Source organism: Sceloporus occidentalis, unplaced genomic scaffold, assembly GCF_023333645.1.
Source record: "Sceloporus occidentalis isolate IW3139 unplaced genomic scaffold, rSceOcc1.0.p SCAF_362, whole genome shotgun sequence".
In the NCBI taxonomy this organism is placed as follows: domain Eukaryota; kingdom Metazoa; phylum Chordata; class Lepidosauria; order Squamata; family Phrynosomatidae; genus Sceloporus; species Sceloporus occidentalis.
In genome coordinates, this window is record NW_028317342.1 from 399,768 (window position 1) to 416,037 (window position 16,270).

At 46.0% G+C, this 16,270-nt stretch overlaps 1 protein-coding gene across 1 annotated transcript; it reads right to left on the reverse strand.

The window, feature by feature from the left end:
* Nucleotides 1–312: 312 nt before the first annotated feature.
* On the reverse strand, nucleotides 313–15,379 carry LOC149273636 (nuclear receptor coactivator 6-like). The gene is made up of 17 exons (XM_089506068.1): nucleotides 15,311–15,379; nucleotides 14,482–14,568; nucleotides 12,164–12,252; nucleotides 11,790–11,956; nucleotides 11,486–11,641; nucleotides 10,384–10,506; nucleotides 9,356–9,481; nucleotides 7,928–8,731; nucleotides 7,457–7,603; nucleotides 5,879–6,953; nucleotides 5,422–5,531; nucleotides 3,302–4,808; nucleotides 1,977–3,253; nucleotides 1,770–1,835; nucleotides 1,645–1,672; nucleotides 712–848; nucleotides 313–359 (listed from the first exon to the last, which is right to left on the reverse strand). The coding sequence occupies exons 1-17, from the start codon at nucleotides 15,377–15,379 to the stop codon at nucleotides 313–315; spliced, it is 6,015 nt and encodes a 2,004-aa protein (XP_089362194.1).
* Between the last annotated feature and the right edge of the window lie 891 nt (nucleotides 15,380–16,270).

Sequence of the window (16,270 nt, forward strand, 5' to 3'; positions counted from 1 at the left end):
AAGAAAGAAAGAACGAGAAAAAAAAAAAAGCTCTAAGATTGTTGCCCCTACACTTCTGTGATTAAAGCTATTGATACCCATGTGCACCGACCAAGTAATGGTTAACTTCACGAAGGGGTTAAGCACTGGATCAATAACAATATTTAAAAATATCTAAATTTATAATAATTAAAATTACCTTCACGGAAACAAAAACAAAAAAACTGTACAATAATTTTAAGCTCCCATAGATAAAAAAATAGAGATCTATCGCAGCGCACGCACATATATAGAGGTCAGAGGGTATGAAAAAGAGAATGGGGGGGCAAAAATCTACTTGGATTTCCTCCGTTTGGGTTGAGGGGGGCTGGCTCCGGATTCTGCAAGGGGACAAAAAGATGCATCGATTAATAAGCAGCACCGTGCGGAGGGTTAAAGTATTTTTTTTACAGGATTTATTTATATTTATTAACAATTTGCAGGCTGCTCCTAGAGGAATGTATTATTTGGTGAATGGGGGGTTCTTACGATGGGCCGAGGAGTAAGAGGTAACCCCCAAATCACAACAAGAAGACTAAGGGGATTATAACGAGAAATCCAGCTGCCTGGTATAACATGTTTTTCTGTGACCCCATATACATTAGGGATGCTCTATAAGACCTATTATACCCGCTCGAAGTGATGCTACTTTTTGCCCGTCCGCCTCTGGCCGGAAATCATATTTAATCTCACCTTTGGTGGAGCCGGAGGCTGAGCTGGGACGGGCAGAGCGCTTCCGCTGACCACCTTCTACTGTTTCCTGGGAGGCCGGAGACTCGTCGACTTTGGAATTCCTGCGACTCGGGGGCCTGGACCTTTCCGCTGGCTCGCTGGGAAGCACAAAAACGAATTACAACACTAGAACTCAAGTAACAAGCGAACACAGACAAAGGTAACCATGAATATAACAGACCGGTGTAACTGGCGAGCTGATCACCTGGTCCAAACCACAAACTTTTCCATACACATGGGTTCCTCCAGTACTAATACGTACACCTCCATACGCCCAGGGGCAAGAGGAGAGAGAGACAGAGAGCGAGAGAGAGAGGGGAGGGGGGAAGACGGGGAGAGAGAGAGAGAGGGGAGGGGGAGAGAGAGAGAGAGAGAGGGGAAGGGGGAGAGAGAGAGGGGAAGGGGGAGAGAGAGAGGGGGAGGGGGAGAGAGAGAGAGAGAGGAGGGGGAGTGTGTGTGTGTGTGTAGAAAAGGCTATGGGAAAAGGGCAAAATTACACTAATAATGAGTATGTATCTTTAGTGACCTAGAGGTATTAATAAGTCGGATCATCTTGCGAGATGCTTAATAACTAATGACATTTTATGTGTTTATGGGTGTCTTCTTAATACACACACACACATATACATACATATATATATATATATATATATATATATATATATATATATATACACACACACACACATACTATAAACATCTCCCCATGTGTTTTAACTCTGCAGAGGATATTTGTATAATATGTTAAATAATAATATCTTAAATCTATACCTGAAGAACAGAGTCTTGCAATTATACGCAATAAAATTTGCTTATTCTTTCTACGGCCAACACAGTACAGCGCTATACTCTACTGATGCTCTAGTGAGATGATGCGGGGTATTCCCTGCTTACCTTTCAGTGGTCTCTGGTGGGTCTGCCTCTGTAAAAAGAACACAGAGATGATCTATTGTGTGACAAAAAATGAGGGTTTTCAAACTAGTGCAGCGAAAGGAGTGCAGACGGCCAGAAAATATTACCTGCTTTTTCTGGAACGCTCTCCTTGTCACGTACAGCCGCTTCTTCCTGACTGGCGCACTGGGAAGCTTGTTATAAACAGAACATATGGGCATGAAGATTGTAAACAAGGATTTTGTCTACAAATCGCCCCCCCCCCCCAAAGTGTTACTTTATAATAGAACATAATATATAAAAAAGAAATACTCGCCATTAAAAAAGAGCCATACCTTTTTCTGGATGTTGTTCTGTTGGGTTGTCTTCCGAGCAGATGCCAGCCTGCTCTGTAAAGGCGACGTTCCGGCTCCCGTTTTCCCCCTCTAATGCCGGATGAATGTCGGATGGGGAAGCCATGATGTCTGCTGGAGGACTATTTGCAGGGCACGTTGGATCCAAAGAGAGCGTGGGAGTGTGGCTGATCTCTGAAACGGGCTGACTGGCTAGTGAGGGTGGCACGACAGGGTTCCCGGCGTCTGTGCCAACGGTGTGTGGGCTTTCAACATCTGTAGGGAGTTTATCTTCTGCGGATCCATCTTTGTTACCTGTCTTGACGAGCAGGAGCTGACTGAACTTGTCTAATGTGCACTGATCACTGGACGGCGCGGATGAACTTCTCTTGCCACTAACAGAGGGACATTGGCTGCTGTCAGGAACCGGGGGTGGTGTGGGTTGTAAAGATTTAGGAGAGCGCAGGTCAGGAGGTGCGCTTGACTGAGCGTTGGCGTCTTCCAAGCCGCTTTCCTTAACCTGCGCGTGGGCAGGAAACGCGGGAAGAAGTGATGGGGACGATGCGAGTTGGGAAGTGGTCTGCATCTGGTTAGAATGAACTGGTCGAGTGGTAGATGTGCTGGAGGTAACATTGGAAGGTGAGGCAGAGGAAGGTTGACCAGGAGGGAACTGAATATTCTGTGATATATGCAAGGGTCCAACAACTGTGACGGACTGAGACATCATGTTAGTATTCTGAGCCACGGAAGGCTGTGGCATGTTGCCTTGAGATCCTTTCATGACTTGGATGATAGAGGAGGAATTGAAGAACACCGGAGTGATAAACTGAGGTCGTGCACTAGATGTAGTACTTTGCTGAGCCTCGGATACCATGGCCTTGTTACCCATATTGGGCATATTCACTACTGTGGGCACCAAGGTTTGTTGAAGGTGAGAGGTCATGGGGGCAGACACGCTGGCAGAGGGAGTGATAGGATTCGATGTCACAAAGACAGTTATCTGGTTTGGAGGCATAGAACTGGAAAGTGAGGTCGGTCCACCAGTTCTCTTAAGCTGGGAAGCAGGAAGGTTCATTGAAACATTAGAATTGACGTCCAGTGCATCTGGCCTTGCTAGTGTTGTGCATGGCTCTGTATTTGGGGCTGGGTTAGGGCCACCTGTGACTTCCGTACCAAACACATCACTTGACAGTGCAGGGAGATCTGCTATTTTCGAGTCTTCTGTGGACATCTGGTGAGGGGAGCGTTCATTTAATTGACCAGTGGGTTTACTGGTGAGACTGGGGCCATTTGAATGTTGAGATTGTGAGGCACCTGAATGATGAGACTGGGAGACATTTGAATGGTCAAGTAATTGACTCAATGATGTTGGAGCATCTCTCATGGCGTGGGAGATACCAGTTTTGTTGTCTTCTGCAGTGTAAGCTTTACTTGCATCCATGGACTGGGAATCTTTTCTGGCCGATTCCTCAGGGGACGGCAGCTTCTTCTCTTGGTGAACAGTGTTGATGTCCAGAGAGCCTTGTTCCTTTCCACCCATCTGCATTGCCTGAGTGGAACTCTCTTGCGTTACTGACGGACTCTCTCTGGTATCGTCTGCAGGGTTGTTTGTAGTTGGCATACAGACTGGTGGGTACTGCCCAATTGTAGATCCAAGGGTTGGATTCTGAACTGAAGTCTGCCCAGCTAACGCATTTCTTTGCATCTCCATGCTGTGCAGCAGTCCAGGGTTCTGTTGTACTCCGAGCACCATCTTGGCTGCCTTAGAGTTCTGCCTGCCGGGGCTTGGTGTGGTTTTGCGACTGGAAGCAGGGCTCGAACGTCTGCTGTTGCTTGGGCTTGCCCTTTTGCTTCCCCCAGAATTGGACTGTTTAGTTCCCCCGTTATCCACCTTGTTTATGTGTTGACCAAAACTAGACTGGTTGTTTACAGTCAACCCTGGAGGAGCTTGTCCGATGGCTTTTAATGTTGTTGGGTTCAAACCTTGTTGATCAAACCCCCTGTTTAACGTTGGCCTGGGGGGCAATGGAATATTAATCTGAGGAGGGAAGAGGCCGGCAATAGAGGCATTGAGTCTTTCCGGAGACAAACTAATCTCGGAAGGCTCTGTACTAGGAGGACGATTGTTGGGTGTTTGTGGATAGTATGGTCTAGGACTTGCCCGGTTTGGTGTCTTGGGCCGTGATGTCTGTGATGGAGTCTGCACACTTTGGAAATGGTGGCCATGAGATCCGGGCATGGCGTTAGAGTGCTGCTGTTGCTGGGGACTTGCGCCTTGTACCATCGACATTGACGAAGAGGCTCCTGGCTTGGATCCAGCCATCATAAGCTGGTTCTGGGAAAGAAGTAAATGAGGGGCCATGTTGCTTTGCGGTCCAGGCGTTGCAGGAAGTTCTGGAACATCCGGAAGAGATGATGCAGACGAACCCTCACCAAGGGGTGATCCAGACTGATTCTGGCCACTCTCCGGGAAGCTCATCTTCCTTCCACTGTTTGCCAAAGACACATTGGCTGCCATAGGCATTCTTTGCTTGTCCGGTGAAGGTGGTACGGGGCCAGAACCCTGCAAACTCACCATCACGGGCATATTAGCACCTTGCTGCATGGGCATCCTCTGTGCATCAGAGTTCATTGTCGGTCTAGGGTTGAACACCCCTTGCTGTCCGGGAAGCCTCATTGGTTTCTGCTCTTGCTGCATCATGAGCATCATCATCATCTGTTGGGGAGGTGTAGGCTGCTGAGCCTGGCCACCCTGGCCCTGCTGCTGTCCCAGCTGCATTAGCTGGGGAGGAATCTGCTGTAGCTGCCTTTGCTCGAGCGACTGAGCTGGATAACCTGCAACCAAACAGGACATTTACTACTGAAAGCGCTATAAAATAGTTGCCAAATTTTTTTACTCACAAAGCGGAGACCTGCAATGGATTGGAATTTGTGTATTAGAGCACAATAATAATAATAATAATTTTAAAACAGAAAAAAAAATCTGACCTATAGTGCAGTGCTACGGAATACAACGGTGCTACCTAAAATGACTAAATAATAATTGTTGAATTTTTTTCTATTAACGACACTGCAACAATACAGGTAAAGAGCAAGCGATTTTGTATAGCAAACAGACTGAATTTTCATTTACAAGGTAAAACTCCTCTGTTAAGGTAAGTAACGGGCAATATGTGCAAAATAATACTTTCCCTTTGTTTTTCTCTTTTTTGTGTTACAGACAGGAGAATTTGCACACATCTCACTGAATGTAAAGCATTTTTCCCAGGCAGTAGTTGTCCAGTGAATTCAACAACAGCCAAGTACAAGAACAACGGGAATTATTCGGGACTCGCCTAAAGGCTGCACCGCAAGAGCCCACTAAGGCTTCATGTGTGTGATATGCAGTTTCACTTCATCGGAAATCAGAAAGAGTATATTACAGAGTTAAACGATTGTGAAGTCTCACCTGGTGGCCTGTTTGCAAATTCTGAAAGTTTCTGGCCACCATCTAGGGAACCTCCTTGATCTCCTGCTATTAAATTTTGGTCAGAGTCATCCATGCGCGCCTCGGTGGAGCTGTAGTGAAGGTAGAGAAGAAGGCATTGATAGTCAAAGTGGTTTGTTTTCCTCCACAAACATTGGTCCTCAAACAGAGAAAAGGTGCTGTACACCCGTCCCATTCCAAAAACTCATTGAAAATGCTTGAAATTGCCATAGTTTTCTGCAATTTGCATTACAAGAGCCAGTGTATATTTTGTACTAAGAACCGTTAGGCGATGGCCTGCTCTGGAAACGCATACCGAGATTACGCCGCTTTTTGGGCTTCTGTATTACTTTCAGGGACTAAAAACTAATCGTGACAAAATCAGCAAATCATAGCGATTTGGGCAACAAGGATTCTAAATAAAATATGTTAAGCGTACCTCATCTGTTCTTCCCCTTGCGGATTCTTTTTCTTCCGCGGAGGCTTCTTCTTCTTGGGTTTGGCCGCATTGGCGTTGTTCTGCTTGCTGTTCACACCAAAGTGTCCGGCCGAGATATCACTCTGCAGGAGGTTGACCAGCAAGGGGCTGGTCAGCGTGACATCTTTATTGACCGGAAAACTTGGATTTTGTCCGCAGGCCATCTGGCTCCCATTGCCGCTTTGAGAAAACGGAGAGCTGAAAGGTAGACCGTGACCAGCAAAGTGTTGCCCGAGTCCACTGTTGCCCGGCATATTTTGCATGTGCTGGGCTGCCATGTTGCCAGTCTGCTGCATGGAGAGGTCTGGCATCATGGATGTTAAGTCCCCACCAGCTTGATTGGCCGTCTCTCCAAGTGGTTGCTGTAGATGTTGTCCAGGAACTGTCTGCCTGAGAACCTGACCCTGCATATTCATCCCTTGTGGTGGATTAGTGTTTACCGAGCCCTGCTGAGAAACTGCTTGTCCTGAGAACTGAACCATATTGTTGGTCATGTTTGGCGCTTGTCCTCTTATTATCGAACTAGGCCCTGACATGACACCTGCTTGGTTCTGGGTGTTGAAACCCTGTTTACCCTGTATAATCTGCTCCACGGCAGGGTTCTGCTGCATTAAGGCTTGACCTTGGGATGTCATCAGCTGGTTGTGAGAAGAAATCATTGGTTTGGGTGGCGTCACTCTCTGAGGCGCTTGGCCTATGTTCTGGTTTTGAGATGTTCCCATCATTTGTCCTTGGGTCATGAGAGGTGTCCGAGAAAGTACCAGCTGACCCTGTGTGTTCAGAGGGGCCTGCCCCTGAAGGCTAACCATTTGACCTTGGGAGGGAATGATTTGCTGATGCATACCCATTAACTGGGATGGTGGTCCTTGCTGGCCCTGTGCGTGAAGGCCAGTAACACTGACCTGGCTCACCCCACTCGCACTCGTCTGCTGGTTACTCAGGTTGTTATGAAGAGCCATCATGTTGGTCTGCATAAGATTAGGACCCCCATTTGTACCTTGCATCTGATTGTGGGATGATCCGTTTGCCTGACCACCTACAAAACAGAACAATAACAATTAAAGTGATTGTTATTGTGTTTGTACACAATACACAACACAGTAAACTCCAGAACAGCCTCAACAAAACCCCAAGGATAATTGTAAATTGATAATACAATCCCACATACTATTTTCTTGGTCGCAGGGGTCACTCTAGGGGTCCCGATTGAAAACTTGTGAGCCCCTTTAATACCGCTAGGTGCTAGTAATACCTGCAGCTTGTTGGGTTTTCAGAGCTTTTGAAACTTGGGTACGAGGGAGAAAGTGTCACGGAACAAGGTAGGGAATTCCACAGAAGGGGTGCACAGCACGGGGCGGAGTGAGAAGAGCTGATCCCCCCTCAAACCATGGAATCCGCCAAGGAAGACCCCAACTCAGCTTGCGTAGGTGGCACAACTCAACAACTGAGATTGCATGTCCAGGGACCAGAGCATAGGAAGGACTCGCGATAGTCTGCTACATACTAAGAACTCTGATGTTATATTTCTAGCCTGCATACCTGTTCCCTGTCCAGTACCGTTCCCTTGCTGCTGCAATGCCGTGCCATTGACTGGCGATCCTGCCATGCTTGGAGGGGTTTGGCCCGCAACAAAGTTTACGTTTCCCTGTGCTGACGGGAACCCTGGGGGAAGCCTTTTTGGGACTCCTAAGACCAAAACAAAAAGTCATTTTGTGACATAACAGAAAACACTAATGATACTACACAAGACCACGACCAAAGAAACAATTCACAATTAAAACAGCAATACGTCATGATCTATAGGCTCAGATAAAAGAAAAGTGAGGTAGCGGAGTGATGGAGCAGAATCCCAGACACGAAGACAGTTCTCACCAAACAATACCACCACTACTGAACTACTACTACTACTACTCAAAGTTTAGCTTAAGTCTATACAAAACTATTTCAATAAAATCCAAAGACTATATAAGCTATAAACGTATCCTTCTCATCTGGTTACAGTTGCCGTACCTGAATGCATTCCCTGTGGACCCTGATTCTGCATCATAAAGTTTCCGGGCGAAGTCCCCTGGGGCATCATCCCGCCGCGGCCGGGGGAGCTCACTGGCTGCTGCTGGAAGCTCTGCTGCATCCCGCTGCCCGGAGCACCGCGTGGTCCCATTGCTTGCTGCTGCTGCTGCGTTTGGTTCACTGTGGGGGAGGACGCCGGGGAGCTTTGTTGAAAAGACGAAGGTGAAGAGGCCGGGGACTTGCTGGTGAGGTGAGGCTGCTGCAGAGGAGTTGGAGCCCTGGCTGGATTACCCTGCAGAGGTTTCATCGGGGTCGCGTTAAACTGATTTGGGTTGGAAATGGATGAGAAGTTAGCGTGCGCCTGAGACGCCTGCTGGCTGCCAAATGGATAGGGGGGAGGAGGATGTGAGGGGGTCTGCACCGTAGACAGGGAAGGTCTCTGCTGGAACTGCTGTTGCTGCTGCATGGGACCTCCACTCAAGGGAGACTTTTTCCACCCTTGGTTGAGGGTCACCGCTCCCATAGCTCCCTGAGCGGGAGGAGGCTGCAGTGCTCCAGAAGCTAACTGGTTCCAACCTGGGGGAACTGGGACTTGCGCAGGGGTTGCAAAAGAGGGGCGCAGCCCCTGGGCAATCTGTTGATGTTGGGGTAGCCGAGCTTGTTGCTGAAACTGTTGGAAATTGGCAGGATTAATGGGTCTGTTAGCTACAGCTGCCTGCATGGGATGCAGTTGGGGTGCCATTGAGCCAGATGGATGGCCCTGCTGCTGAACCGTCATGCCGGATGTTAGGGGATCCATAGCGTCTGTTGGGTACAGAACAAAATGAGAGGTGGCATGAGCGTCCGTAGCATAAAAAAAAAAACCAAGCAGTTTCTTTATTTTTACTTTCATGTCTTTTGGCAAGGTGAATCACAGACATTCAGGATACTAGAATATTAATATATGTAAACTACATAGTTCATAGCATCACATCGGACCTCCTGTCCACCTTGGCTTATCTATATCCTTTTTTTTATCAGTTACTGTTATCAAAATTCATAGCAATCCTTCTCTACATTAAAATGCAAAATGCCTGACCCTGTTCAACGGGGTCATCATCAAAATATTAAATGATTACAAGGTAATAGGAGAAATGATAACCCCCTGCAAGAAGGAAGATTCTCCAGACTACGGTTCACCAAAATATTGATCACTTGATGGATGGACATATTATTTACACTACATTTATTTATACCGCACCAGTGCAATAGAGTCAGTAAAATAAACCGACACAAAAGAGGGCCCTGCTCCCGTGAGCTTACAATCTAGTCATGGATAGAAATGTAATAAAATATATACATACACACACACTATATGGCGATTTAATCATCGTGATTCCCAACAGTAACCTCAATGTTATTCCTATTAGTACATGTGGGTTTGTGTACCTTGTTGGGAAGGTCTAGGGGTCCGTGGCTGCATTTCGGAACTGCCGCTGGCAGCCATCATAGCAGAAGATACATGAGGACCCTGGGACATCATAGGTGCTGCTGGATTGTTCATCCTGATCAGGCCTGGACAACAGAAACATAAGGGGCTTGTACCAGACCATTAACTATTATGTTCTAGTAATGTTATGGAGCATCAATGATCTCACATGCGATTTTTTCCTCTAGCGCTAGTAGATTCCTGCACCATAACAGATAAAATGAAGCTGGTTATGTGTAGCTGTGTCCCCAGCATAGGTTTTCAACTAGATGCAAGTTAGAACCCAAAATCGAAAGGGGGCGTAAAATACTTCATCCAATAAAAGTATTCTGTGTACTCGTTTAATTCTCCTTTCTCTATCCGGCACAGCCACACTTCTTTGATTGTCTTTATAAGAAGGCTCCGTCAACAACTTGAAATAAAATCCACACCAGAGTCCAATTCGCAAAGGACTCCAGTGTATTTTACACACATGCGTTCAAACTTTCCTCTCCCTTCCTTACTCAATTAAAACGAAACCCTAAGGAGTTCAGTGATCTGCGTGCGGTAAAATGCACTGGAATCCAAGAAAAATAGACTGGCGTGTCCCTTTAACCTTTTCGCCACACTCACATCTGTCACCACCAATTCCAAATCTCAGACCATGCGCGCCCTGCCTCCACTTCTCACCAAGATGCCAAAACCTTTATCGCTATTCCCCAGTCTCTGGGAAGGGCACAAGCGCTTCCCAAGTTTTCAATCTCCAACTAATGTGCTGAGCCATCATCTCTACCCCCTGAAAAAGACTCCCATTTCTAAACCTTTCTTCTTGGTCTCTGACCGAGGCGGCTACTCTTTGATCTCTTTCCCTGTGTCTAATACGGTTCTTGCGCCGCCATTTGTCTAACTTTCTGAGAAAGACGCCCTTGGCTACACATCCAAGAGAGCCGTTCCACCAGCTCAAGCACAACGCGCGAAAGGAAACGGGAGACCCTTTTGTGTTACCCACCTGTCCCGCTTTGCATAGCAAACCCAGCATCCATTCTCATTGTGTTGTTGGCTCCCAAGGGCCCATTCATCCGCACTTCTTGACCTCTATTTTGAGATAGTGCCAAGTTAATAGCGCCTTCCCCTGGAAGAAAAAATATGTTTAAGGGGTTATGTGACAAGTAATAATGAAATGACAGACTTAACTGATCTCCATCTACGAACTGGTGCTTGCCTGCTAAAGATTCCATTATCCATACCTGCACCTGTACACACGTTACTCTGCGATCTGAAACTTTCTAAGCAAACACAGAATGACAGCAGATATAGGAACCCCCCCCCCCCCCACTCGACTGCCTACAGTATAAAGTATTTTTATGGCCATCGCATAACCACAGAAAAAGGGGAAAGAGTGTCTGGCTTTCTCCCCGATCCTGCTTGTCTTATGTCGGCCAAGAAAAAATGTCGGTGCGCTAAGCTAGTCTCAGGCTCAAATAATACAAACGTATAATATGAGGCCTACCAAACAGTGTGAGCGCGCTGCAAATACAGTGTATTGGCTGTACAATGTATACGAAAAACAAAATACTGTCTGCGCTTATGTCGGCCAGACTATCCGCAATGCAGCCTGTCCTACCCTACAGCGGCGACATGCTGAGCGAGGCATTACATGAGCAGAATCTTCTAGTTTCCAGAATCTGCGCGAGCGCACCTAATGTCCACTAACTACGCACGAGGGGACCGATGCAGACCTAAGTCAGGTCTGAGGACCACCCCCCTTGCACCGGGGTAAGGACATCAATCATGACCTGCTACTTATCCAACAACCAGACATCACTTAAATCCTTCAGCCTGAACAACAATGAACGTGTAACATGGTATTTTGTAAGCCTCCATAAAATAATTCCCGATAACTCCAACAACTTGCCGGGCCCATCATTTATCTAAAGGCCTCCTTTAGGACTTTACAGCACTCTCTCAACACATCCACCACACGCAGCTTACCCTCAGAGTGTCCCCTCTAACATTACATGTGGTTCCCTTTACTAATAGAGGGAGGGATTCCGCAAAACTCCCCCCTCCGCCATATGCATTTTTTCAAAGGCCGGGTCTCGTCAGTGTACCTTCTATCTGGACAGACAGAATTCCTAGATCCCGCAGCTGCTGGTTGTTACTCTGAGCGAGGAGCCGCAGTCTCTCGGCCGCTTCTCTCGGGATGTTGAATGTGACCCGGACGCTGTTCCACGGCTCCACCTTCTGAACCTTCAGATGGCTGGACTCTAAAGTGGGAAATAAAAAGCATCCTGAACCAGTTGATAATATTGGGGGTATAAAGGGTAGATACTGAGCCGAAGGACGTGAAGAGTGCGTTTTAAGGTGCATTTAAGGAACCTGTGAATGAGGAAATACAGGGGCATCTTTCCATACCCATGCTAATTAGGTTGGGCACGTTATGCAGGATCTTCGTTAGCTTCTCCTTAAAGTCTTCGTCTCCGATATTTCCTTTGAAAGCCAAAAAGATGGTAGAGTCTTTTCCTTCCTGTCTGAGTTCATCTTCTATACCGGAGTCATTGTCTCCATCGAGTTCGATCTCACTAGAGGATGGAAGTTTGTGTGGTTCTTCAGGCTCAGAGAGATGCTGGGAGACCATAGCTGGGTGCACTAGAGAGCGGTGTTCAGGGTACTCTAGATGAGAAAAGAGCAAAACATTGTGACCCTGAACCTCCCAGATACAATCCAACGCAATCCTTTTCATGAAGGCCAACTCACCAAACACAGCTCCAAAATCTTCTTCACCCTACGTTTCTACATAGTTCCCGTTCTTGAGTCGGAAGGCACAGGTAGACATCTTCAGAGCGACGTTCCCCACCGCGTCTTCCAACCTAACATTCTAACGGAAGAGTCAATAAAACACAAATGTTATGAACCGGCCCAAACACGCAGGCCGGGATTAATCTGATACGAGGATGAAAGACGACTAGATGTACCGTGCAGAAACCAGAAGGTGTTAGAATCGGTCTCCATCCTCGTGTTGGTTTAGAAGCGGAGATGATTTTATTAAACGACGGTTCATCACAAACAGTAATTTACCTTTTTATAGACTAAACAGCATATGTTCTATTCCTCTATAAACTATACATTTTATAGGAGATTATATGCTGGGGTTTGTTCACCAAAACAGAAGTTTGCCGCTTAAACTCGCTGACTTCCCTATGCATTATGGATGGCCAACCAGGCAGAGATACTCTTGTCCCCGTAAAATGTACAGTTAACACCTTCACGGCCGAGGGTACCATAACAAGTCGGTCTTATGAGACGTAATTGCATGTAATCACAGAGATATCATGACTATGTCTAGCCCAGTAACCAGCATGCGACAGATAATGGACAGTATAGCAGCAAAGAAGTGCTGCAGAGTGTTTCACATACAAGAAGCTGGCCGGATTCTCTAGTATTTAATTAGAAGAAACAGATATATATATATATAACTATATATATAGCTGATATGCGTGTATATTAAAATAAGTAAATACCAGTAACTTTCCGGTAATGCACAGCACGCGTTATAAACGTAGATTTTACCCTACTCATCCTCTATCCCAGCGTGCTGATCAGTGATCGCACATTGTTGATTTTAAAGGACACTAGTATAATTTTTTAGGCCGCATAGCTTAGATAATAAAGCATTAATATAGTTTACTCTTGGCGCTTGAAACGTAGAACCTGACGGCGGATCAGACACATTCTGCCAGATGTAAGACTCAGGCCGTAATCAGTCCTCAGTCTCGTCTTAGATCGCTTTATGCCTATATGCTTAAGTTCCAAAAGAAAGATCATTTACAGGTCCCCGTACCGTGCCGTTTCTACATTCCCACTGCGTCCGTCCGACAGCAAAAAAGCACAGAATTTCCCATTTTATTTAAACATTTACTTAAATACGCTGGTGTGCTCCGACTGAATAAATTATGATAATTCACCAGAGTACACGATGCATATAAAAGGCATGGCCTTTAATCTTACACTCGCACAAACGATAGCAAATTAAGGCTAAATGGGGTTTTTCCGTTTAAATGGATACCAGTGGGAAGCAAGTCATTCGCTGAGCATTTACATGAATAACAAAGCCAACCATTAAACATTTATTTACATAACAAACCCTGGATATAAGGTTTCTACTCCTCTAACAAATACAAAGCGATACATATTACAAATAAGACCCAACAAGAACGCCTTGCCTTATATATATATATATATATATATATATATTGTTTCTGCAAGTCAAATTATTACATGATATACTACATGTTATGTCCCGTCTACCCATTGTACAGCACTACGGAATATGATGGTGCTATATAAAACAATAAATAATAATATATATATCAATTTGGGGGCACGGGTGTATCTATATAACACATGTAAATAGTGTATAGACATCTAAGAAAATGTATCTATGTAAATTACACACGTGTAGAAGATATGTGTGTACATTATATATAATATATATATATATATATATATACACACACACACACGCCAATACAAGCACTTACAGTAATTTAAATAATTAAGCGCTTAGATTTTTATATTCATAATTATATGATACCCCCCATTGTACAGGGCTACGGAATATGATAGCGCTAAACAATAATAATAACAACAACATATAGACCGTATTGCACATAGCTAATGCAGACTGGTGTACTCATATACTAGTATATATAAAAAAAAGCACATACAACCACCGGGGGGAAAAAAAAACATTCCGTTTATTGTCTTAAGGACACCCTGCCCGCACGTTTCGTCCCCGGTTTCCCTATCCCTTACCGAACACTCAGCTCCTTCCGTTCCCGGGAACAACGAACGGCAGCGAGGCCCAGGATATACCACTACGAGCTTTCAGTGGGGGGTGATGACCTCAGAGGTAGAAGGAGGTGGAGCGAAACAAAGAGCCCAACTTTGACGCGCACCCCTACCCGAATGGTAGAGTCCTGCCGACCAATCGGCGGAGGCCTGGTGCGTCACACGGTTCAGCACTGGAGAGCGCTGTACCTTAGTAGGAGGGAAATGCCAGTGAATGGGCGGGGCTTAATGTGAAGGCGTGTTAGCGGTCGCTTACCTTCAGGCTCGGGGAGGGACGGTGACACCCAGTGACCTCTACGGTAGAGGCTTCGTGGATGCGGGGTGTGGGGGAGCTGTGAGCCACCTAAGCGTGCGCAGGAACCTCATATAGCGCATTATAGTGAATATGTAACTCTTTCTATACATGGTTATTTAAGGCGGAAGTGACTCTAGATAGAACGCGTTCATACCTCCCAAGTGTCCCGATTTTGGCCTCACATGCCCCCATCCCTCTTTCCTACCCTGATGCCTCTCTTTTCTAGGAGCTCAGAATGTTTGCTGGTTATGGGGGTATCAGAGGGTTCTACAGCCATAAAAGTAACAATAATGTGTTTATAAACAGCAGGGAATTAAGTTGTGTAAATAAAATACATTCTTCCTCTTATCGCCTTACCCAATTATATAAATATCTACACCCCCCTCAAAGGTGTCCCTCCTTGGCCGTTGGAAATGTCGGGAGGTATGGACCCGCCAGGTAGGACACCACCACGATCACCCTCAGCCAGCTGGAGTTTAGTTTGATGCCGGATAAATGCAGTTTATGAGGGGGGATACAAGATACAGGGAACTAAAGAATCTGGGGGTCTCTACACCTCAGGACTGTACGTTTTGACCCCTGTCACGTAACTCTCGATATTTCCAGTGGACACAGATTCCCCCTGAAGAAGAGACCCCTAAGGTTCTGTAGCTTTACTCCTTCTTCTATGTTGACCCAATACAAGGTATCAGCTAAAGACTCCATTTTCATTGGGGTGACCCCACTACATGCGTAACCATGGACGTTATTGTGACATGTAGGGCTCTAGGGCACGGTGATCCCCCCATACCTTCCCAAAGAGGGATATTTTGGAGATATCCTGACCCGAAAGAGGTAATGGGCTGTGGCGAGACTCCATCGCTTCAAAAACTTATCTTTATTTATCACGGCTTGCCATCTGAAGGGTCTCAAGTCATTAACTTAGCATCAGGTGACATTGTGTGCTTTACCACAGGTGTTTTCAGAAGAAGCTCCCCAGTGGAAGATGTCCTGAAACAAAGAGCAACATTGATCTTGGGGCCGTTACTACTTATTTAGGCTTCAGTGACGTCCTAATAACACAAAAGCCTTTTGCATGGGGATGAGCCAAAAAAAGGCCTAAATATACCCAACCTGCCAAAAATAAGCTGCTTCAGTGACATCATATTAGAAGCATGGCAGTTGATGACATCACAACAACGCAATTAGGTTTCCAGATTCAGTACAGAACGCCATCGAGCTCCTCTCTCTCGCAGCACAGATCCATAAACATATATAGCAGACACGCAAAACCAAAAAAAGGTAATTTTAGGCAAGAACTACACAATTTTTAAACAGTGAATTCAATTTATTATATAATGCATGTTGTGAAGCACAGCGATTCCCTGGGGTCAGAGGGAAAAATCATTTTAACCCCTTCCGAGATGCTAACAACCAACCAAGAGCAAGGAGCTAAAGAGAGCAGCTCGACGCACCAGACCTAAAATGAATAAACAGTGTGTGCGTTCCCTGACCGGTCCGGAAAGAGTGTACATTTGGCACAAAGTATGCTACGCAACACGTATACCTCCTAGCAAAACATTGGCAGCCACGGAGTTAAAGATCTATCTGCCCAATGACAGGCTGGTTGGGACAAACAGAGGGGCACTAGACGTGGAATTTACCCTCTAATCACCCAAATCTGTGCTGGAAGAAGCCCCGGGACGTGGAGTGTGCCGATAATCCCCGGGCATAGACACCAAAGCAGGGTATTTGATGTGTGTGGGGGGGC

Excerpts from the sequence above, each read along its gene's own strand:
- LOC149273636 (XM_089506068.1), bottom strand. The coding sequence starts at position 15,379 with ATGGAGTCTCGCCACAGCCCATTACCTCTTTCGGGTCAGGATATCTCC. Across the intron at positions 8,732-9,355 it reads CCCTAGACCTTCCCAACAAG|ACGCTATGGATCCCCTAACA; the intron begins GTACACAAACCC and ends TGTACCCAACAG. Across the intron at positions 6,954-7,456 it reads CGGTACTGGACAGGGAACAG|GTGGTCAGGCAAACGGATCA; the intron begins GTATGCAGGCTA and ends TCTGTTTTGTAG.